Source organism: Siphateles boraxobius, unplaced genomic scaffold, assembly GCF_051911475.1.
Source record: "Siphateles boraxobius isolate OS27281-9 unplaced genomic scaffold, OSU_SipBor_1 121, whole genome shotgun sequence".
Classification (NCBI taxonomy): Eukaryota; Metazoa; Chordata; class Actinopteri; order Cypriniformes; family Leuciscidae; genus Siphateles; species Siphateles boraxobius.
Window position 1 is genome coordinate 415,001 of NW_027508724.1, and position 25,000 is coordinate 440,000.

At 40.2% G+C, this 25,000-nt stretch overlaps 3 protein-coding genes across 5 annotated transcripts in view; 2 read left to right on the plus strand and 1 right to left on the minus strand.

The window, feature by feature from the left end:
• snx25 (sorting nexin 25) overlaps positions 1–3,866 on the plus strand; it is a 69,469-nt gene extending 65,603 nt beyond the window's left edge. The window contains exons 17-19 of the mRNA XM_077223735.1: positions 55–236; positions 1,177–1,277; positions 3,365–3,866. Of these exons, the coding sequence (XP_077079850.1) occupies positions 55–236; positions 1,177–1,277; positions 3,365–3,430 (349 nt within the window). The 3' untranslated portion in view covers positions 3,431–3,866. The remainder of the gene's footprint in view (positions 1–54; positions 237–1,176; positions 1,278–3,364) is intronic.
• Positions 3,867–3,926: 60 nt separating this feature from the next.
• On the minus strand, positions 3,927–15,222 carry lrp2bp (LRP2 binding protein). Of its 3 annotated transcripts, none has more exons than XM_077223785.1 (8): positions 14,945–15,222; positions 13,783–13,889; positions 13,557–13,670; positions 12,647–12,789; positions 11,770–11,875; positions 8,870–9,000; positions 5,428–5,593; positions 3,927–4,358 (listed from the first exon to the last, which is right to left on the minus strand). In XM_077223785.1, the coding sequence occupies exons 1-8, from the start codon at positions 15,051–15,053 to the stop codon at positions 4,293–4,295; spliced, it is 942 nt and encodes a 313-aa protein (XP_077079900.1). In that variant the 5' UTR covers positions 15,054–15,222; the 3' UTR covers positions 3,927–4,292. The 3 variants fall into 3 exon arrangements, with proteins under 3 accessions (XP_077079900.1, XP_077079881.1, XP_077079891.1); XM_077223766.1 differs by having other exon boundaries at positions 8,870–9,093; XM_077223776.1 differs by having other exon boundaries at positions 3,927–4,378; positions 8,870–9,093.
• Positions 15,223–15,572: 350 nt separating this feature from the next.
• Positions 15,573–25,000, plus strand: part of pigg (phosphatidylinositol glycan anchor biosynthesis class G (EMM blood group)) — an 87,411-nt gene continuing 77,983 nt past the window's right edge. The window contains exons 1-2 of the mRNA XM_077223751.1: positions 15,573–15,952; positions 16,359–16,564. Coding sequence (XP_077079866.1) covers positions 15,799–15,952; positions 16,359–16,564 — 360 coding nt within the window. The 5' untranslated portion in view covers positions 15,573–15,798. The remainder of the gene's footprint in view (positions 15,953–16,358; positions 16,565–25,000) is intronic.

Below are 25,000 nucleotides of genomic sequence, written 5' to 3' on the forward strand. Positions count from 1 at the left end.
AATGGAGACATGCTTTATTTCTCACTGAGTTTGTCCTTCGCTCTTCGTCCTCAGGCAGATCAGAGACACTGTAAACTGGATCTTCAGTGAGCAGATGCTGGTTTACTACATTAATATATTCCGGGACACGTTTTGGCCCAACGGGAAACTGGCGCCTCATAACAAAAGCCGCTCGGAGAGTGAGCGCAAAGAAACCAAGGAGAGAGCGCAACAGAAGCTTCTGGACAACATCCCGGGTGAGCGGGAAACACTTTCACAAACCTACACTGAAAACACTGAAACATTTCTGACTTTTTTATTGCAAATGTGAGTTTATATCCCACAATTCGGACTTTTTTTATTTGTCATAATTACGATAAATAATCTCTACAGTCAGAATTGTGAAATAAAAAGTCACAATTACCCTTTTTATATTTTTCATTACTTTTTTTGTTTTTATTAGTTTGTTTTATATTTCTGTTTAGCTTTCATTTTTTTTTTAGTTTGATTAATGTTTAGTAACTTAAACCTTTTTTATTTCAGTTCGCTGCCAAGTCAAGTTTTTTTTAAGTGTAATATTCATCTAATATTTTATTTTATTACATCCTTGACAAAAACGGTTTTTAATAGTTTTTAATTCTTTCTTTTTCTGCAGTATCACAGTAAAGAAAAAAAGAAAGTGTGGCATAAACGCTTGACTATCTAAAAAAAAACCTTTATATGTTGCAGCGCTGCTGTTTTGGTCATAAATGGTTCATTACACTCTGAGCTTCTAATATTAGAACCTTGTTATTATGGTAATTCCCATTGCACCATTATTTTACTTCATTAAAAAGGTGACTAAAGGTAGTTGACAATTTTCAAATATCATTTTAATATTGTTGAAGCTCTTTTTAAATCCACATGAATACAAGAACTAGTCCTGTGTGGATTCAGACGGTTTCATTTCGTGCTGTTTCTGCTTGCATGGAGCGTTTTAATTATAGCGGGACACTTAAAACACACACACACACACACACACACACACACACACACACACACACACACACACACACACACACACACACACACACACACACACACACACACACACACACACACACACAGCCTGCAGCGGGAGCAATTACAGCAGCCAGTCATTCATTGGTCAACTGAGACTGTGGAATATAATCAGAAAAGCTTGTTGTTGTTGTTCAGATGCACTCCAGAATCTGGTTGGGCAGCAGAACGCCCGATACGGGATCATCAAGATCTTTAATGCACTTCAGGAGACCAGAGCCAACAGACATCTCCTCTACGTGAGTCGCACACATAACCCCGCTGTCGTATACTTATATCCCTGTCAGCTGACGCTCTCGTTTCTGCTCTCTGAAACACTGATTGCTTTGAAACCTGAGCTTTATTCACTGATCATTTGGAGATCATCAGTGCACATTATTCAGAGGACATTTAGGGGCTGTTTGCACAACACCGTTTTCAACTAAAAATTGAAACTTTTTACCGTATTTTCCGCACTATAAGGCGCACTTAAAAGCCTTTAATTTTCTCAAAAAACGACAGTGCGCCTTATAATCCGGAGCGCCTTATATATGGATCAATTGGTTAATTGGATCAATTGGTTAATAACGCTCCGCGTTATTAAATTCGCCCGCAAACTCGCGCTCGTGTCCATCTTATGGCCGCTCTGTCACACGGCCAGTTCAACCTCGTATAAATCAGGTTATGTGTGTAATTAACGTGCCCGCTCACGAGCGCTCACTCTTACTAACAGACATACGAACAGACACACTGTCCCCGGCGCTACTTGCGCGTCACAGAATGTTCATAAAGCGTTCCCCGTTCACAGTAGCCGGGTCATCTCATTCAAAACAGCCAGCTGTTGCTGTCAGCGAGCCGCCGCACATGAATACTCGTATGAGTCAGGCTGCGAATGTAAGTTACGTGCCCGCCCCAGCGCGCTCACGCTTACTAATAAACGCCTCTCCTACGGCGCCGCGCAATCGCTACATTCCCTATGGCACATCTAGTGGATGCATAACGCAAACCCAGTCAAACGTTTGACTGCAGTATCTTATGCGCCTTATAATCCGGTGCGCCCTATATACAGTTAATGTTCTAAAATTGGTCATTCATTGAAGGTGCGCCTTATAATCCGGTACCCCTTATAGTGCGGAAAATACGGTATGCGTTTTGGCCGTTCATTTACACGACAATGGCGTTTTGGGCGCCTGAAAACGCGAACTTTTGAAAACGAGTTTCAAAGTGCAAGTTTTTGGAAACGTTCTCCGTGTAAACAACACAAAACTTGAATCTCTGAAGACGATGACGTCATGCATTACGTGTTCAGTCTGTAGTGTTTCATCGCCATCTAATGGCCTGACAGCAGAATACAGCGTTTTTAGTCGTTTTTCGGGATTGTTTTGACAGTGGTGTCGTCTGTATCGTTCTCGTGTAAACACACCCTTAATCTTTGTTGAACTGCTTTCTCTTCTTCTGAAACAACTATTCTTCAGATAAAAGCCACGAGGAAAGGGAAAAATAACAATTTTATCCAAAACTGCGATAGACTTAAAAAGGTTTATTACAAATAATTGAATATATATATATATATATATTTGTGAGTGTAAGGAGAGTTAATGTAATTATATTTTTAATATTATTATTAATCGTCTTTATGGAGAAAATGAAGGGGATTTTACTTTTGGAAGCTGCAATGTTAAAGTCATAGTTTACTCCTGGTATAGACTATAATAAATTGTTTTAAAATGTGGAGCTTTAGCTACATAACTGTTATGATTCATAAGGGTTTTCCAGATCAGGCTTCGGTACCATAAGCCACTTAAACTATTCTTACAAGTAAGTCATCAAATTTGACTGTTCATAACTGTTTTAAGTCAGTTATATAAAAATGTAGATTGGCCTAATATAATACTGTAAATTAAACCCGATTACCACTAAGACAGCTTCTAGATCTAGATTGTTAAAGTCCCCCTGTGGTGAAAATCCAGCTTTTAATGTTGTTTATATGTCTATGTGGTGTTTTTAATATGCTTAAACACAAACCATGTGTAAATTCATAAGTCGACAGCATTGCTGAGTATTTTCTGCTTAAAACTGCAGTGAACCAAAAACAGTCTCAAAAACACGGTTTGAAATCGCTGGTGTTTCTGACGTCACAAACTACCTTGTAACCAATCGGGGGGAAAAAAAAGTATGTAAATTTGGTGATTTAAAGATGAGTTTTAAGGGCTAAAATGATTGACTGCAGGGGGACTTTAATATAATGTCTGTGTTTATCTCGGTTTAGGTTTGATTAATGATACTCTAGTGCCATCTAACGGTGGACATGATGAATATATTGATATTTTTCTCTCTCTGTCTTCAGATCTTGTTGGAGATGCTTCTTAAAGAACTGTATCCTGAGCTGAGCGTCAACGCCGTACAGGCCTGATGTTTTCTTTCTCAAACACGCGACTCGAGGAAGCCTCATGAAAATGTGTTTGTGTTTTAATCTGTTCTTGTGTTTTTGGAGGAACAGGCCCGGTCATCCACTGCCAGCTGTCATCTTCTGCTTTTCTCTCTTTCGTTTTCTTCTTGGGGGTTTTGCTTTGTAATGTGAATAATGAGTGCAAAAAGCCAGACCAATGTAAACGCTCTACATATTATTGTGACCATTACGAAGGCTTTTAATCGTGCAATATGTCATGTACAGTTATTGTGAAGGTTCTGTTTGTGATATTATTATTATTATTATTAATATTATTATAGACTTTTATTTTTACCAAAAATAGGCTAGAGCATTTATAAGCAATAAATTGCAAAAGAAGATCTGTCATGTGTCATGTCTTCAATATAGTAAAATATTAAAATGCAATTCATATCTTGAACTTGAATACAATTTCTTAGTGTGTACAATTGAAATTGAGTACAATTTCTTCAATTTCTAAATTAAATAATTTTTTGTTTTTATTGTTTTCTTTCTTTTTTTGTGGGGGAAGTAAATAATATACAGTTGATGTATTTATTACGTGTAATGATTTCAAAGAAAAAAAAGTTATGTAGTTTAAAAATATTTATAACATTCATTAAAAAATATGTTTGAAAACTTTTTGAAAATAATACATTTTATATGTACACACATATTCAAGATATAAGCTTAACTTTTTTCATAAAAAATAAAACCGACTTGAATATAAAGATTACATTTGTAAGAATTTGGCACATGCGTTTTTAAAAGACTCTCTTTGGATCATCTTTATATCACACTGAAATAATACTAAACTTCTCTGAGATGAAACGAGTGATTGTGTGATTTATATTCTGCCGTGTACGACGTTCATCTGCAGCTCCTGACAGATTTCTGGATCCATCCTGGCAGCCTGACGACAATGAGAGAAATCTGAAAGTCCAGTCAGCTTTATACAATACAGATCGTTTCAAATCATCCCACAATTCTGACTTTTTTTATCACAATTGGAAGTTTATATCCCCCATATTTCTGACTTTTTTTTTATCGCAATTGCAAGTTTATATCCCACAATTCTGACTTTTTTATCGCAATTGCAAGTTTATATCCCACAATTCTGACCTTTTTATTGCAATTGCAAGTTTATATCCCACAATTCTGACTTTTTTTATCGCAATTGCAAGTTTATATCCCACAATTCTGACTTTTTTATCGCAATTGCAAGTTTATATCCCACAATTCTGACTTTTTTTTATCGCAATTGCAAGTTTATATCCCACAATTCTGACCTTTTTATCGCAATTGCAAGTTTATATTCCACAATTCTGACCTTTTTATTGCAATTGCAAGTTTATATTCCACAATTCTGACCTTTTTATTGCAATTGCAAGTTTATATCCCACAATTCTGACTTTTTTATCGCAATTGCAAGTTTATATTCCACAATTCTGACTTTTTTATCGCAATTGCAAGTTTATATCCCACAATTCTGACTTTTTTTAGTGCAATTGCAAGTTTATATCCCACAATTCTGACTTTTTTATCGTAATTGCAAGTTTAAATCCCACAATTCTGACTTGTTATTCGCAATTGCAAGTTTGTATACGTCAAATCAGATTTTTTCATAGCAATTCCAAGTTTATATCCTGCAATTCTGACATTTTAATCATAATTGCAAGTTTACATCCCACTTTTTAATCGTAATTGTGAGTTTATATCCGACAATTCAGATTTATATCTCTCAATTCTGTCTTTATCGCAATTGAGTTTATGTTCCGCAGAAATTTTGAGAGATAATCTCTCAACTGCAATTTAAAAAGTCAGAATTACTTTTATTATTTCCCACATCGCTTCTCAGCAGCCGTGCATTTTACAGGTCTAACATCTGTGCAGAATAATTGCATTATAACAGACACTTACTACTTTTTTTGCCATTTACACTAGGTGTAAATACCGTCTATCACTATTTGCACTTAGTGTACCTGTGTGAAGTATCTTTTTGCTCTGTCTCTGTTCTGCAGGACTCCTCGGCCCAGATAAAGGCAGCGTGCGAAGTAAAACATGGCTATAGTGATGCCCTTCCTGATGAACTCCTCTAGACAGCCTGTGTGTCTGGCTATGGCACTGGTGTCCTCGTACCCACACACTCTGAGAGACCAACCAAAACCAGTTATTACATGCTAAATCAAAACGAGCAGTGTTTCAGTCTGGCTACGTTTACATGCAACCAAATAATCCATTAGTTATCAGATTGACAGATTTAAACGGCAGACTTAATATTTATCCATTTCTGGTCATAATTTGGTGTAAATGAGCATATGAACCATTGTGCCGGCGTTTATATTGATCGCGCAGTAATTATGCCCAAAACCAGTCGTCAGATTTCTGTGTTTGTGTGTGTTGACGGCTGGTTGAGGGCAGAAAAGTGAGTGCTTCACTATTTCAGTTTGCTGATTTAGTGTTGCCGCGGTCATTCCCTGTGTGCTGCGGCACTGGTGACGGAAAGGGCAACACGGGTGAGTTTGCGTCTTTTTTGCGAGAGCTGTATCACATGTCTGGGCTTAAAGCACGCTGTGGCAGGGAATATCTCCCATTGAGGGAATATGACTGTCTCTGTGTTGAGGTCGAGACTCGCCTTCATTCGCGAGGGTGGAGTCCCCGCTCCGGTGTCTCCTCTGGTTTACCTTCCCAGAAGAAGCCTGGAGTGCCGTCTGGACTGGGTGACCTGAGGATCACGGTGACGGGTAATCCGCCCGGCAAACCCACATGGATCCCTCACTCCTCTTTCACACCGCAGCCGGTGGAGTTTCCCGTGCTGGTCCCTCTGTGGTGGGGTTTCATTCGGGGCCCCTCCAGAGGACAGGATATCCGTTGCAGCATCGGAAGGAGAGCTGGGCTCCAGAGATGACGACTCGGCTGCACTGAGCCGGATCCAGAGATGACAGCTTTGCTCAAAAAGGCCGCCGAGGCGGTAGGGCTCGAGTGGTACCCTCCACCTTGTCCCGAACCGTCTCGGTTGGATGATTGGTTTCTTGGAGCAGGTCGGTCTTGGTCTCAGCCCGCCGCTCCGGTACCTTTCTTTCCTGAAGTGCATGAGGAGTTGACAAGGGCATGGACGGCACCTTTCTCTGCTAGAAACCGCCTGAGTAGCTCCTCCCCCCTCACTACCCTCGACGGGGGAGCGGTGAAGGGTTACGAGGCTATCCCTCCAGTGGAGAGCAGAACAGCGGCGTAGAGATAATCGTCTCCGTATTTGGGTCCACCAGACCCTTCGGAGGTGAACCCAGTTTGTCGAGTTTCACCATTTGCTCCAGGAGCTGCGCCTGGATGACGGCCGCTTTCAGCGGTACTTCCGCCTGTCCCGCATCGGAGCGAGGATCACCCTTGCCCTCACCCACCTAATCTGTAATTTATTTTTGTTTTGATGATAAATGGAGCCAGCTTAGGCTACTACAAAAGTGATTAAACTGTCCTGTGATTTTTTTTTTTCCCCTCAGTGTCCAGACACAAACTAGGCATGTTCTTGCACTAAAGTATGTTGGTTCTCTTTATATTAGAATAATAATGTTTCATATAATCTAGATTAGATATGGAATAAATATCATACAAAATGAATGTCTCATATTATATATTAAAATCAAGTTTTTATGTGATAAAATATTTACTTCACCACGTGACAGCAGCAAGCTGGCTCCTGATTGGTTAACAGCGCGAATTGAAGCAGAAGTTCAGATTTTTCAACTCAGGCAGCAGACGCGAATTCGCGTCAAACGCGTGAATGCACAAAAAGAACTAAATAAATAATTTGCGCGTAACGCGCAAGACGCTCAATTCGCGATATTTGCATCATTCGCGCGAACGAGGCGAATTCGCGTCTACCGCACCACGCCTCATTCGCGCCGCAGGAATTTTTTACGCGGGTAACACATCTTTGCATTGACTTAACATTGAAATCACTCGTGCTAGACGCTCTATTCGCGTTCGGTGTGAACGCACCATTAGGCCATGTGTCCACCAAAGTGTTTTTTCACGCAGGTGGCGTATTTTTCCAATTGTTTTCAATGGGAGCGCCGTGTTTTTAAACGCCATGAGCGTAACGAGGCGCTGAGCGTTTTTTTTACAAGAAGCATAATAACCGAATAATAATTTAAAACAAGAACCAGAGAAAATACGTTACATTGTATCAACATTTTAATATAGAATCAACAAAGAAACAAAATATGTGTGAATGAGATGCTAGTAACACTTTTGCGGATATTCCGTATCATAACAAGCAAAGCGTCTCAACTGAAAAAAAAAATGCTGCGCTGCCAAACGCTCTCAAGCGCCCACAGCTAGGCGTTTTCAGCAGAGTGCCTAGCGTTTTCAGCTGGCTAAAAACGCTTTGGTGGACACACGGCCTAAGGCCTGTAAGTTTTCATCCGTTCTGACGGGCAAGGCGTGCAAAGCGTGTGGGCAAGCCGCTTGAACACTCATGAACATGCACAAGGGTATAGCCCAGACCGTGAGCTCATGGGTGAGGCCTATCACTCGTATGCACTGGTGGAACCTGTGTTAGGCTGGGTCCATATGTTGTGATCCCTACGGCGATCCTATACGTGTATTCTCCACGTTACCTCCCTACGGCCAGGATGAGGCTTCCGCAGTGTATTCCTTTCCAACGAAAGAGAACGTTTTCCCAGTGGTCTTGTGGAACAGCAGTGAGTTCCCTGGCCTAAGCCCTGTCCCATCTCCACCTCAAATAATGCTTTTATAATCAGAAGGCTTTTGTGTAGGCGCTGGAAGGTGCCTGCACTAGTGGCGTTTTAATTGGGATCCCAATCAGTCGACGTAGCGACTGAATGGGAACGTCTCGGTTACGTATGTAACCCTCGTTCCTTGAAGGAGGGAACGGAGACGTAGTCCCATCGCCACTATTCCTGGACCACCGCTGACTCCGAGATACGCTCGGCTCCTTAGTGAAAAGCAACTAGTGCGTGCATCCACTTACGTATTTATACCCGCGCCGCGGGGGCGGAGTGTGTGATGCAAAACACGCTCGCCAATTCCATTGGCTCGTTTCAATAGTACTCGAAGATGACTGGCTCCCTGGCGTTATCCCAATCAGTCAACTACGTCTCCGTTCCCTCCTTCAGGGATCGAGGCTTACACGCGTAACCGAGACGTTCATCGTGTCATACGTCATTACGCTATTTCTACATCATTGCACATCAAGTGTTCTCTCGATCAGATTAGAAAAGGAATAAACCACCCCTTTCAATCGAATCCGATCGAAATTTCATTTGGATCTATCTCAATTGGATCGAATAAAGTGTTTACATGAAGGCTTTTTAGTCCGACTGACCCGTCAATCCCATTAATAATGGATTATTTGGTTGCATGTTAGCGTGTGTGTGTGTGTGTGTGTGAGAGGTGAGGCTGCACCTTTCTCCCAGTGCTGCGGCTCTGGAGTAGAGTTTGCGCTGGTAGTAACAGGCCGTCAGATGACCTTGAGCGTAAACGTTCCCTCTCTCCGCTGAGGCCTTCAGGCAGAACAGAGCCGAGTCCGGGTCCTTCTGCACACCGAGACCGTACAGATACATGACTCCCAGAGCGCCCTGAGACTCAACACTGCCGTTCCCACACGCCTCCGAGTGCCACGAGAACGCCTGACACACACACACACACACACACACACACACACACACACACACACACACACACACACACACACACAGAGACAGACATACACAAAAAAAAACAGATACACACAAAACAAACAAACATAAAATATGAAGTATATGAAATATAAACTGTTTTCAACATTGATAATCATAAATGTTTCTTGAGCAGCAAATCATCATATTATAGTGATTTCTGAAGGATCATGTGACACTGAAGACTGGAGTAATGATGCTGAAAATTCAGCTTTGACCACAGGAATAAATTACACTTTATATATATAATAATATTTCACTATTTTTACTGTATCAAAATAAATGCAGCCTTGATAGTTAAAAAGCACAGATGGTTGGAATTGACTTTCAGAATTCACATAAGACGAAATTGACATAAGTCGTATTTATGTGATAAAGTCAATTATTTTTTACTTGATTACATCATGGAAGTCAATTTCTGCCACGTATAAAAAAAAATCATGCTTTTCTAAAACATAATTATGACATAAAAAGTTATAATTATGACAAAAAGTTGAAATTGACAAAATGTTGAAACTATGACAGAAGTCAAAATTTACTTAGTTATAATTTTATATATAAATATATTTGATATATATATATTTATATATAAAATTATATATATATATACACACATTATACCAGACAAAGTTTTTTTAACAAATGTACATTTTTAATGTATTATTTAAATTATATGTATTCTAACTCATATTTATTAAGTTTTAATTAACTTATTATAATTGATATGCATTTTTAATTTAATTAATTATAATAATTTTTTTCTTATAATGCAGTATAACAGTTAAATGTATTATCAACAATTTGTTTATTTATAGGTCAACGGATGGCTAATTCAATTTATGAGTTGAATAAGATCTGTGGTTATCATTACTTGATGCCTTCGCATTATGCAAATCTGACTTTTTTCTCGTAATTGCGAGTTTATATCCCACAATTCTGACTTTTTTCCCCTCACAATTGCAAATTTATATATATTTTTTTAATTAATTAATTTATTTATTTTAGAAAAGGGACAGTGTACATTAATTAACATTCTTAATTGTAAATACACCCAAATTAGCCCGAAGGCTATCTCCCGCAATTTTGACTTTTTTTTATCGTAATTGCGAGTTTATATCCCACAATTCTGACTTTATTCTAATCGTGAGTTTATATCCCACAATTCTGACTTTTTTATTGCAATTGATGTCGTCATACTCAGATTCTATGTGAGTCTGATGCTGCTCCATTGGGCTGTGATTATGGGGTGTTTCATCCGAACCAGGAAAAAAATGCCTCTGCAATACCGATTGGATAGACCGAATCCCGTAGGAAGGACGGCAAAAACTTCTTTCCAATCGACAAATGCCTTGATCGCGGTTCTCTGTTCCTCTTTTAAAATGAATGCGCTGTCTACATCTTCTATAACAGACGCGATAGCTGAATCTACACATAAATTCTCCAGCGGCAGCCATTCTTTGTTGTAAACGAATTCAACCCAAGCGGTCTTTGGTGACGTGGATGGTTACGTTACCGTTGCTCATTTGTCCATCATCGTATAAAGCCCGCCCTGTCAATTTGATTGGTCCGAACTATTTTTTGTTTGGGCATAATAGCTCCTCAACGGATCGAGTCCGGACCGAACTTCCCGACCTTCAAATTTTGTGGGCGGGGTTCGGGCTGCCATCCAGGCTAGCAATTGTGAGTTTAAATCCCACGATTCTGACTTTATCACAATTGCAAGTTTATATCCCAGATTTCTGATTTTTTTTCCTCGCAATTGCAAATTTATATTTCTGACTTTTCTGCAATTCTGACTTTTTTTATCATAGTTACGTGTTTAGGCTACATCTCGCAATTCTGACTTTTTTATCGTAATTGCGATTTTACATCCCACAATTCTGACTTTTTTATCGTAATTGTGAGTTTACATCCCACAATTCTGACTTTTTTAACGTAATTGCGAATTTATTTCCCGCAATTCTGACTTTTTTATCGTAATTGCGAATTTACATCCCACAATTCTGACTTTTTTATCGTAATTGCGAGTTTACATCCCACAATTCTGACTTTTTTAACGTAATTGTGAATTTATTTCCCGCAATTCTGACTTTTTTATCGTAATTGCGAGTTTACATCCCACAATTCTGACTTTTTTATCGTAATTGCGAGTTTACATCCCACAATTCTGACTTTTTTAACGTAATTGCGAATTTATTTCCCGCAATTCTGACTTTTTTATCGTAATTGCGAGTTTACATCCCACAATTCTGACTTTTTTATCGTAATTGCGAGTTTACATCCCACAATTCTGACTTTTTTAACGTAATTGCGAGTTTACATCCCACAATTCTGACTTTTTTAACGTAATTGTGAATTTATTTCCCTGCAATTCTGACTTTTTTATCGTAATTGCGAATTTACATCCCACAATTCTGACTTTTTTATCGTAATTGCGAGTTTGTATCCCACAATTCTGACTTTTTTATTGCAATTGCAAGTTTACACCCCACAATTCTAGCCAACCACAGACCAATTCCATTCATAAATCACTATTCGAAAATCCCATCAGATTCCCAAAGGAACCCAGTGCTGATTCTCTCTGGTTGTGTGTCTACACACGGAGCAGGTAATGTATAATATCAGGACCTTTGTGAGGTCGAGGGTCTCCGGTCTGCAGTAGAACATGCCGAGAGACGACTGCGCTTCCACACTAGCGTTCGGGTTCCCATCATCAGCTGCCAGGAGCCAAAGCCTGCGAGAAACACACCAGGGCTCAGTCCCAAATCACATACCTCCTTACTAGGGGTGTAACAATATATCGTGTCACAATATATCGCAATACAAAAATGCAACGATATGTATTGTGTATAGTTCATCCAAAATAAAAATGACTGTGTGAGAAAAAAATAATCTCTACATTACTACATTAAATTACTATATATAATGTTGAATATAATGTATAATAATGCAATGAATTTGTGTAAAAAGTGGCCTACGTTATTTTAAATATAACTAGTCAGTGACAGAGTGCATATTCGTCTACAATAATTCTGTTTTTTAAGCTTCAGAATCAAGAAAATTGTTATTCTGGTGTCTCTATTGTCCTGTGCATTGGGTTTCCAGCACCAAGTCCAAGCTTATTCATTTACACAACCAATGTAATACCAAACTTAGCATTTTAATCAACAGTACATTTTTTGTTAGCCTTTTATCATGTCTTGGAGTATCGGAATAATATAATATCGTGAGTTCAGTATCGTGATGTGTGTAAAAATATACATTATTATACATTATAATATTGAACATTGTTTAATGTAGCACTGACAGTAAAACTCTGTAAACTTGAATTTTTTCTCACACAGTAATTTTTATTTTGGGTGAACTATACACAATACATATTGTCACTATCCACGATAGATATTGCTGCATTTTTGTATTGCGATATATTGTGACACGATATATTGTTACACCTCTACCATGCACAGATGTGTTGAGCTTTGCGTTTTGTGTGATAGTTTCTCACCGCTCTGCTTCATCGCTGGACGCCTGGACCCCGTAACCCTCCAGATACGCCCGGCCCAGGTTATACAGCGCCGCGTGTCTGACAGAGCCCACGTATGAGGAATCCCACAATGCAACTCTTCTCATCAACTCCATTGCTTTGCCCTGTTAAAGTTGGTGGTTTTCATGTGGACAGTGAGACTTGAATAGAGTGTAACAAAGTCCGTCCCCTTTTCTGGAAGTATTTTTTCCATTATTTTTTTAATTTTAAAATAATCTTATAAGCCATGAACCAAGCCAATCAGCTGCGAGGAGAATCACAACACTACAAACTTGAGCAAAAAAGTGTTTGAAAATCAGATAAAATATAAAAATATTCATTTAAAGTGTTGATTATAAAAACAATATATATATATATATTTTTTAAGTTCATTTTTTAAAATATGCATATATATATATATATATATATATATATATATATATATATATATAAACAAACATTTCAGTATTTTGAGTGTTTAGAGATTGACTCGTTTATGGGAGTGGGCGGAGCTAAAGAGCTTTTTTGGCGGTTTTGCTTGTCCCGACTCTGATTGGTGGAATTTTCTGTACAGCATCATGGGTAATGTAGTTTATCACCATGAATTTAGCTGTCAAACGCGATTATTTTATAAATAAGTTGAAATAATGCGGGCTAACGGTTTCAACAGAAGTAAATACCATCGATTAACATCCTCGTAGCTCACAGTTGGGCTGTCTTTAAAGGTTTATGAGTTATCGTTCAAAATCAGTTTACATATGGAGAAAATGAATGGAGTTTTTACTTCCGGACTTCCGACTGTTGCTTTTTCAGGCGTTTGTAAATTTGTAACATACAGAAAGCCCATTATTTCTGTGGATCTGAGAGATATCATGAATAAGAAGGTCCTCACAAGGTCTTCTTTTGTTCCAAGTCCATCGTAATACATGACGGCCAGCTGATACAGAGCTCGGGGATCTTCATCTTTAATGCCGTCGAAGATGATCTCTGCTTCTGTGTAGCGGCCCTGAAGAACAAACCGTCACGATTCAGGGATCACATTCACACATGATTCTGGCTTTGGATAACCCATAGAAATAGTGTGCTGAATACATGAGAGAGACTTTAGGCATCATCACCTCCTCGTAGTGTAACTGTCCCAGGAGGAAGGCGGCTTGAGAATCTCCACTTTCTGCTTTCTCTTTAAGCAGAATCACTGTCTTCTCCACTGACTCAGCACTGATCTCTGCTAAATCAAACACATCAATATATGTATGATCTACTGTGTGTGTGTGTGTATATATATATATATATATATTACCAGTCAAAAGTTTTGGATCGGTAAGATTTTGATTTTTTTTAAAAGAGGTCTCTTCTGCTCACCTGCATTTATTTAATTAAAAAAAAAACAGTAATATTGTTAAACAATATGGGAATTTAAAATAACTGTTTTCTATTTAAATATATATTTTAAAATGCCATTTATTTCTGTGATGCAAAGCTGAATTTTCAGCATCATTACTGCAGTCTTCAGTGTCACTTGATCCTTCAGAAATCATTGTAATATGCAGATTTTATGCTAAAAAACATTCATTATATTATTATCAATGTTGAAAACAGTTGTGTCCAATTTTTTTTTAGGATTCTTTGATGAATAGAAATTTCAAAAGAACAGCATTTATTTGAAATAGAATTTTTTTGTAACATTATACACGTCTTAACTGTCATTTTTGATCAATTTAATTCATCCTTGGTGAATAAAAGTAACGTTTTTGATTTATTTGATAATCTTTCCCCCAAAAAATAAAATAAAAGTTCTTACTAACAGTTACAGACCCCAAACTTTTGAACGGTAAGTTAGTGTTTAATGTTACAAAAGCTTTAGATTTTAGATAAATGCTGTTCTTTTGAACTTTTTCTTCATCAAAGAATCCTGAAATAAAAATGTAAATAACTGTTTTCAACATTGATAACAATGAGAAATGTTTCTTGAGCATCAAATCATCATATTATAGTGATTTCTGAAGGATCATGTGACACTGAAGACTGGAGTAATGATGCTGAAAATTCAGCTTTGATCACAGGAAAACATTTTAAAATAGATTAAAATAGAAATCAGTTATTTTAAATTTTCATAATGTTTAACAATAATAATTGTTTTGTGTGTTTTTAATCAAATAAATGCAACCTTAGTGAGCAGAAAATACTTATTTTAAAAACATTAAAAATCTTGCCAATCCAAAACTTTTGACTGGTAGTGTATATATAAAATGCACATCTCCGATCACGTGTTTGACTCACCTGGTTGCATCATCTCTTCTCTAATATCTTTATCATTCTCGGTTAGGGAAAACTTAAAAAAACGGGAAAACCGGTCATTGAGAAACTTCGAGGTTGTGGTATTCTCCATTCCCCCCGACAGAACCACTAAATCACTGCTTACAAACACACTTTATTTTCACCATCAGCAGCACCGTAAGAAAAGGCATAAGTTAATGCGTAGATTATGTCGACGGTTTCCTTTGTCTATAAATTTCCTAACGGATAAAACGCGTGTTTGATAGTGGCAAAAAGTGAATAAACAACATTATGTTACCATGACAGCCACTGATGACCTCACACTGTGGCTTTTCATTGAACTTATTAATAGAATTTAATAAAATATATAATTATGTACTAATATAAGTTTCAACAATTGCGTGTTTATTGAAATCTTATTTCTCTCCCTGTCGCCTAATTTGTTAAAATGTAAAAATAAAATTAAAAAAATAACTGTCTATATACAACTGTTCTTAATTTCATTTATCAAGAGACATGTTTTATTTTTATATAGTTTTTATTATATAAATTACAATACAATTTCAGTGTAATGTAAATGTAAATTAAGAGTTTTGGCTCTGATTACAAAATAAAAGTCCGCAGAAACGTTGAAAAATGTGAGAAAAGATCCTTGTGGGTTGCCGTTGATTCTCACTGCACAACACGGAAATGAAAATTTCAAAACACTAATCCGGGAGAGTCTTCATTAATCTTGTGGATTTAGTGCCGTTTCTCTTCAAAACGTTATATTGCGTTCACTGAGAAATAAGGCAGGCTACAGTGTTTGTGTTGTCTTATTTGTAGAAGTGATATTAATGTTTTAGTTAATCTTCATCATGAAGCTGAGCTCATCAGTATTTGCTTTATTGTGTCTCATATTTGAGATTGTGTCAGTCGCTCTTTTCCTGAGAGGATTCTTCCCTGTTCCTGTCAAATCCTCCTTTTCAGCCAAGAGCAAACTGACTGACTTTCCTGCAGAGCCACAGACAGGTAAATACACATATACACACACACACACACACACACACACACACACATATATATATATATATATATATATATATATATATATATATATATATATATATATATATCTTTATATTTATGTAATTTATAGCTGTTGTTTTTAGTATATAATTATATATAATAAATATAATTTTGTGTGTTTTATATGCATTTTTAATACATTTATTAAGTTATAAGTTATTTAATTATTTATAATTGAATTCATAATTATATTTAGACTCTTTAGATGCTCATTATTCTTGAGTGTGTTGAGCACACACATCTGCAACTGAATGGTCAAGTCAAGTCTCTTTTGTTTCAAAGCAGCTTGACAGAGATAAGAGGAAAATAATGCAACAAAGTACTTTGGTGGTGTGTGTGTGTGTTCCAGGAGACGGCGTGAACTCGTCGCGAGCCCCTGCTCCTCTGTTCAGGCGTGTGGTGTTGCTCCTGATCGACGCTCTCAGACAGGATTTTGTGTTTGGCGCGGACGGTCTCCGGTTCATGCCGTACACCAGACATGTGCTGGAGAGAGGCTCTTCTCACAGCTTCACTGCCAAAGCCAGACCGCCCACCGTCACCATGCCCAGGATCAAGGTCAGTCTCACACATACACATTTTATGCATTTGGCAGATGCTTTTATCCAAGCGACTTGCATTGCATTTCAAGAAATGAGTTCTTAAGTCACACACACACACACACACACACACACACACACACACACACACACACACACACACACACACACACACACACACACACACACTCACTCACTCACTCACTCACTCACTCACTTACGTCACTTAACACCACACACACACGCACACACTCACTCACTCACTCACTCACTCACGTCACTTAACACACACACACACACTCACTCACTCACTCACTCACGTCACTTAACACACACACACACACACACACACACACACACACTCACTCACTCACTCACTCACTCACTTACGTCACTTAACACCACACACACACACACACGCACTCACTCACTTAAAGGATCATTCCTCCGGTGAGACATGAATATGTATTGAAAGTGGGTCATATATGTAGTAGAATAGTATCATAAATTTCTAATTTTGGACCTTATTGGCCGATAAAAGGCAGAAAATGACTTTTTAGTGCTTGTGGATTGTAGACAACAATCCCCATAGTGCATTGCAATGCTCAGCTCCGCAGACCACTCCCACTACAGTAACGTTAGCTAGCTTAACTGCAAGATATTTGTGCAATGAACCTGCCACGTTAGCGTGTTAACAAAATGAAAATAAACTTACTTTACTGAAAGACGACCATTTGACCCTGTAGGCTTTGGCTGACGTTGCAAGTTGACCTTAGGTATTCTAAAGTAGGTTTCCAGGACGCCGCTATCCATATGGGGTGCGAAACTCGGGTGAGCAACAACACACACGTCCGTGTCATCCTCCGATTCCGTAGCACCGCTGGAATTCTCGGCAGCAGACAGACTCTTGTTCTGTGTCCATTGGCGCACAGTGAGAGCACAGGCACCACCAATCTGCCGCAGCTGGAGCCATTGCGGGCTCCTCGTCCGCGGCAGGCAGATCGTCTGCATCGGCTGTGGTGGCAGCAGCTTCAGCCGCCTCCGGTTCCTCCATAGCCCTCAGCTGCTCGTCGCTATACTCTGGCTCATAAAGGTAGCCACCAACATCCGATTCTACCATAACTTCGTCAAAATCCAGATCCTCCTTAATGCATCCGTCTGCGTATTCAGTACCTTTGTCCATATTTTCAAAAAGTTTCTCCCGGTGAAATCAAACGCACTGGCACTGATCTGATAGGTCTGTTTAGCGCATTAGGTCCAACCCCCTATGGGCGGGTTTGAAAGGGTGGGAGGAAGTGAAAAAGGTAAATAGAGGATTTCTCTCGTCTCAGGGGAAAATGAAAGAGTGTTGCACGCCCATTTAATAGTATGACTGGATTTCTAACAATGGAAATCTTAATGCAAATGGGTGGAGTGACCCTTTAAGAACTCACACAGTCACTCACTCACTCATTCACGTCACTTAACACACACACACACACACACACACACACACACGCACACACTCACTCACGTCACTTAAGAACTCACTCACTCACACAGTCACTCACTCACTCACGTCACTTAACACAAACACACACTCACTTACGTCACTTAAGAACACACACACACACTCACTCACTCACTCAGTCACTCACTCACGCCACTTAACACACTCACTCACAGTCACTCACTCACTCACTCACACTCACTCAATTTCAATTTCAAATTAGCTTTATTAGCATGACTGTGTAACACAATGTTGCCAAAGCATCAACATATTATATAAATAAATAATAAAACAAACAAATAAAATATGTAACATTGTAAATAGATAGATAAATAAAAATAATCTATCTTAATAGATGAATAAATACTGAATAAATACAGTGGGTCACTCCAGAGAATTAGCTGTCTCTGGCGTTATGAATAGCTAGCACATATTTAGCCGCTAGTGCAGCTGTATTAACATCATCTCCGAGTAAGAAGGACATTTTTTCAGTGTCACACAATTCAAAGAATGACGGAATCAAGGCTTCAAATTTGGGCAGAAAAGTTTCTCTTAAATCGGTGTATTTAGTATATATGAGCAGAAAGTGTTCCTCATCCTCTATGTGCTGTAGATCACAGTGTCTACAGATCCTCTGCTCTCTCTCTCTCCATGTTTGTCTATGTCTTCCTCTCTCTATCTCTAGATCATGGTCACTTAATCTGTATTTGGAGATGATTTGTCTTTCTTTAAAATGTTTAATAAATAGATAACTGGCCAATTTATTCTATTGAGGGTCGAGTAACATTGGAGTTTATTCTGGAGGTCAAAATGTGCTTTTAGTGACTCATCATGGGTGTCTTTTAGATTTGTGTGTATTTCTTTAACAATAGTTTTGGGGCTGTAGCTGTGGTCAGCGGGGGGTGTAGTCTGATGGAGGAGTTGAAGAGCGAGTGTGTGTAGAGGATGAGGTTCTGCTGAGGTTTCACTCACTCACAGTCACTCACACTCACTCACTCACTCACTCACTCACTCACTCACTCACTCACTCACTCACTCACTCACTCACAGTCACTCACTCACTCACTCACTCACTCACTCACTCACTCACTCACTCACTCTCACACTCACTCACAGTCACTCACTCACAGTCAGTCAGTCACTCACTCACTCAGTCACTCACTCACTCACTCACTCACTCACACACACAGTCACTCACAGTCACTCACAGTCACTCACAGTCACTCACAGTCACTCACAGTCACTCACAGTCACTCACAGTCACTCACAGTCACTCACTCACAGTCACTCACTCACAGTCACTCACTCACAGTCACTCACTCACAGTCACTCACTCACAGTCACTCACTCACAGTCACTCACTCACTCACAGTCACTCACTCACTCACAGTCACTCACTCACTCACAGTCACTCACTCACTCACAGTCACTCACTCACTCACAGTCACTCACTCACTCACAGTCACTCACTCACTCACAGTCACTCACTCACTCACAGTCACTCACTCACAGTCACTCACTCACAGTCACTCACTCACAGTCACTCACTCACAGTCACTCACTCACAGTCACTCACTCACTCACAGTCACTCACTCTCACACTCAGTCACAGTCACTCACTCACAGTCACTCACAGTCACTCACTCACAGTCACTCACTCACAGTCACTCACTCACAGTCACTCACTCACAGTCACTCACTCACAGTCACTCACTCACAGTCACTCACTCACTCACAGTCACTCACTCACTCACAGTCACTCACTCACTCACAGTCACTCACTCACTCACAGTCACTCACTCACTCACAGTCACTCACTCACTCACAGTCACTCACTCACTCACAGTCACTCACTCACTCACAGTCACTCACTCACAGTCACTCACTCACAGTCACTCACTCACAGTCACTCACTCACAGTCACTCACTCACTCACAGTCACTCACTCTCACACTCAGTCACAGTCACTCACTCACAGTCACTCACTCACAGTCACTCACTCACTCCCAGTCACTCACTCACTCACAGTCACTCACTCACTCACAGTCACTCACTCACTCACAGTCACTCACTCACAGTCACTCACTCACTCACAGTCACTCACTCACTCACAGTCACTCACTCACTCACAGTCACTCACTCACTCACAGTCACTCACTCACTCACAGTCACTCACTCTCACACTCTCAGTCACTCACTCTCACACTCAGTCACTCACTCTCACACTCACAGTCACTCACTCTCACACTCACAGTCACTCACTCTCACACTCACAGTCACTCACTCTCACACTCACAGTCACTCACTCTCACACTCACAGTCACTCACTCTCACACTCACAGTCACTCACTCTCACACTCAGTCACTCACAGTCACTCACAGTCACTCACAGTGTCTCACAGTCATTCTCACAGTCACTCTCACAGTCACTCTCACAGTCACTCTCACAGTCACTCTCACAGTCACTCTCACAGTCACTCTCACAGTCACTCTCACAGTCACTCTCACAGTCACTCTCACAGTCACTCTCACAGTCACTCTCACAGTCACTCTCACAGTCACTCTCACAGTCACTCTCACAGTCACTCTCACAGTCACTCTCACAGTCACTCTCACAGTCACTCTCACAGTCACTCTCACAGTCACTCTCACAGTCACTCTCACAGTCAGTCACTCACTCTCACACTCAGTCACTCACTCTCACAGTCAGTCACTCACTCTCACACTCAGTCACTCTCACACTCACAGTCACACTCAGTCACTGTCACTCACTCTCACACTCAGTCACAGTCACTCACTCTCACACTCAGTCACAGTCACTCACTCTCACACTCAGTCACAGTCACTCACTCTCACACTCAGTCACAGTCACTCACTCTCACACTCAGTCACAGTCACTCACTCTCACACTCAGTCACAGTCACTCACTCTCACACTCAGTCACAGTCACTCACAGTCACTCAGTCACAGTCACTCACTCTCACACTCAGTCACAGTCACTCACAGTCACTCAGTCACAGTCACTCACTCTCACACTCACAGTCACTCACAGTCACTCACTCTCACACTCAGTCACTCACTCTCACACTCAGTCACTCGCAGTCAGTCACTCTCACACTCAGTCACTCACAGTCACTCTCACACTCAGTCACAGTCACTCACTCTCACACTCAGTCACAGTCACTCTCACACTCAGTCACAGTCACTCTCACACTCAGTCACAGTCACTCTCACACTCAGTCACAGTCACTCACTCTCACACTCAGTCACAGTCACTCTCACACTCAGTCACAGTCACTCACACACTCACACTCAGTCACAGTCACTCACACACTCACACTCAGTCACAGTCACTCACACACTCACACTCAGTCACAGTCACTCACACACTCACAGTCACTCACTCTCACACTCAGTCACTCATTCTCACACTCACAGTCACTCACTCTCACACTCAGTCACAGTCACTCTCACACTCAGTCACAGTCACTCTCACACTCAGTCACAGTCACTCTCTCTCACACTCAGTCACAGTCACTCACACACTCACACTCACACTCAGTCACAGTCACTCACACACTCACACTCAGTCACAGTCACTCACACACTCACACTCAGTCACAGTCACTCACACACTCACACTCAGTCACAGTCACTCACACACTCACAGTCACTCACTCTCACACTCAGTCACTCATTCTCACACTCACAGTCACTCACTCTCACACTCAGTCACTCATTCTCACACTCAGTCACTCACTCTCACACTCAGTCACTCACTCTCACACTCACAGTCACTCACTCTCACACTCACAGTCACTCACTCTCACACTCAGTCACAGTCACTCTCACACTCAGTCACAGTCACTCTCACACTCAGTCACAGTCACTCTCTCTCACACTCAGTCACAGTCACTCACACACTCACACTCAGTCACAGTCACTCACACACTCACAGTCACTCACTCTCACACTCAGTCACTCATTCTCACACTCACAGTCACTCACTCTCACACTCAGTCACAGTCACTCTCACACTCAGTCACAGTCACTCTCACACTCAGTCACAGTCACTCTCTCTCACACTCAGTCACAGTCACTCACACACTCACACTCAGTCACAGTCACTCACACACTCACACTCAGTCACAGTCACTCACACACTCACACTCAGTCACAGTCACTCACACACTCACACTCAGTCACAGTCACTCACACACTCACAGTCACTCACTCTCACACTCAGTCACTCATTCTCACACTCACAGTCACTCACTCTCACACTCAGTCACTCATTCTCACACTCAGTCACTCACTCTCACACTCAGTCACTCACTCTCACACTCACAGTCACTCACTCTCACACTCACAGTCACTCACTCTCACACTCACAGTCACTCACAGTCACTCACTCTCACTCACAGTCACTCACAGTCACTCTCACAGTCGCTCTCACAGTCACTCTCACAGTCACTCTCACAGTCACTCTCACAGTCACTCTCACAGTCACTCTCACAGTCACTCACTCTCACACTCAGTCACAGTCACTCACTCTCACACTCAGTCACAGTCACTCACTCTCACACTCAGTCACAGTCACTCACTCTCACACTCAGTCACAGTCACTCACACTCAGTCACTCACTCTCACACTCACAGTCACTCACTCTCACACTCACAGTCACTCACTCTCACACTCACAGTCACTCACTCTCACACTCACAGTCACTCACTCTCACACTCACAGTCACTCACTCTCACACTCACAGTCACTCACTCTCACACTCACAGTCACTCACTCTCACACTCAGTCAGTCACAGTCAGTCACAGTCAGTCACAGTCAGTCACAGTCAGTCACAGTCAGTCACAGTCAGTCACAGTCACTCACAGTCACTCACAGTCACTCACAGTCACTCACAGTCACTCACAGTCAGTCACAGTCACTCACAGTCACTCACAGTCACTCACAGTCACTCACAGTCACTCACAGTCACTCACAGTCACTCACAGTCACTCACAGTCACTCACAGTCACTCACTCACACTCACTCACACTCACAGTCACTCACAGTCACTCACAGTCACTCACAGTCACTCACAGTCACTCACACTCACTCACACTCACTCACTCACACTCACAGTCACTCACTCACAGTCACAGTCACTCACTCAGTCACTCACTGATAAGGGTAAACATTAAATCAGCTTCAGCTCTTCTTGAAGCTAATATGCCCAAGTTTTCCAGTATGAATCATCATTTTATTTGATATTTAATTAGATATGTAACAATAATTAAAATAGTTGTTATTATTATTAATAATAATAATACATATTTTAGAGTATTTAATTTGATATTTGTTTTTGTGCTGCAAATTAATTTAATGCATATTGTACAAATTCTGTTAAAACAATATAAATAATAAATAGGGTTAAAAACTAGTGTATGCAAAATATGGGAGACTGCTAAATATGACTCATTTTAATTGCACTTCCCAGAGTGTCCAGCAGATGGAAATCCTGATCTATCAGAGATCATTTATCTGCTGCTCAAGGCTTGATCACTAGAAGAAAGTGTTTATTAAAGTGTTACACATTCAGAGATCACGTTTAGACAATAATAGGGCACTTAGACATTTAGAAATATGTTTTTACATGTTGAGTGTCATAATTTTATGGAATATTCCAAAACTAGAACAGTGTTGCATGGGAAGAGAGTGAGTGAGTGAGTGTGTGTGTGTGTGTGTGTGTGTGTGTGTGTGTGTGTGTGTGTGTGTGTGTGTGTGTGTGTGTGTGTGTGTGTGTGTGTGTGTGTGTGTGTGTGAGTGAGCGAGCGAGTGTGTTTGTGTCTGGTTTGGGAGGGTTAAAGGTTAGTTTAGTGTGTGTGTCTGGTCTGGGTGTGGCAGAGTTTAGTGTGACTGTGTGTGTAGGAGGTCAGAGGTCATTGTCACTGTTAGTGTCGTTAGTGTGTGTGAGCGAGTGTGTGTGAGAGCGAACGAGTGTGTGTCTGGTGTGGGTGTGGCAGAGGTTAATTGAGTTTAAGAGAGTGTGTGTGTGTGTGTGTGTGTGTGTGTGTGTGTGTGTGTAGGAGGTCAGAGGTTAGTGTCACAACTAGCAAGAAAGATTCACATGGAGCCTCTAATCTTCAGGAGAATCACCCGTTTAAACAAAAGCTGAACAGAGGAGAACAACATCAGATTTTGTGTGTGTGTGAACAGAGGAGAAACTGCTCAGATAATGCTTAAAGTCTGTAATATAAACTTAAATTATCTTTAAAATATATTTAAAATTATATAACCTACATACGTGTTTCACATTCTGTGACAAGAAAACATCCCTACAGCTTCTGAAAGTGAGCATCAGTGTTTTACTGTAACATAAGAAGTGTTATTTTAACATCAGTGTAAACCAGGGGGTTTAGTGGTTCAGGTTATCATACATTAGGATTATTTAACAACAGAAACTGAATAATCAAATGTAAAAATAAACACTGCTTAGTTTTCACTGTATGACTTAAATATATACTGATTATTATTATTATTAAAGCTACAAAAGTTATTCAGCCCAGAGCAGTGAGTGATTTTCTCTTTGTCTTTTGTTCATGACTCTGTTGCGATATGCATCATCATGATATATTCATTTGCGATATTTCGATATATTGTGCAGCCCTACTTTGAAACAATCTATATTGATAAAAGCGCTATATAAATGAGGTGACTTGACTTGTAGTCTCAGATCAGACAGTTTTTTTGACATGTGCCATTTTTGCTTCTGTTCTTTCAGCATGATTCCACTTACAGATATTACCATCTGTACTTTATTTGGTAAGGTGTAAAGGGTGAAACGCCTTCTGGGATAGTTTCTTCCGGGAACGAACACGTCACAATATTCCTCATTATAATAATTCATACGCAGAATAAAGGGGCGGGGCCTGGTTGAGTTAGTTAGTAGTGTGTTAAACTGGTGGTTA

Coding starts and splice junctions, on each gene's coding strand:
- lrp2bp (XM_077223766.1), bottom strand. CDS start 15,053: ATGGAGAATACCACAACCTCGAAGTTTCTCAATGACCGGTTTTCCCGT. Junction 13,890..14,944: donor AGAAGAGATGATGCAACCAG/GTGAGTCAAACA, acceptor TTGATTTAGCAG/AGATCAGTGCTGAGTCAGTG. Junction 13,671..13,782: donor GACAGTTACACTACGAGGAG/GTGATGATGCCT, acceptor TTTGTTCTTCAG/GGCCGCTACACAGAAGCAGA.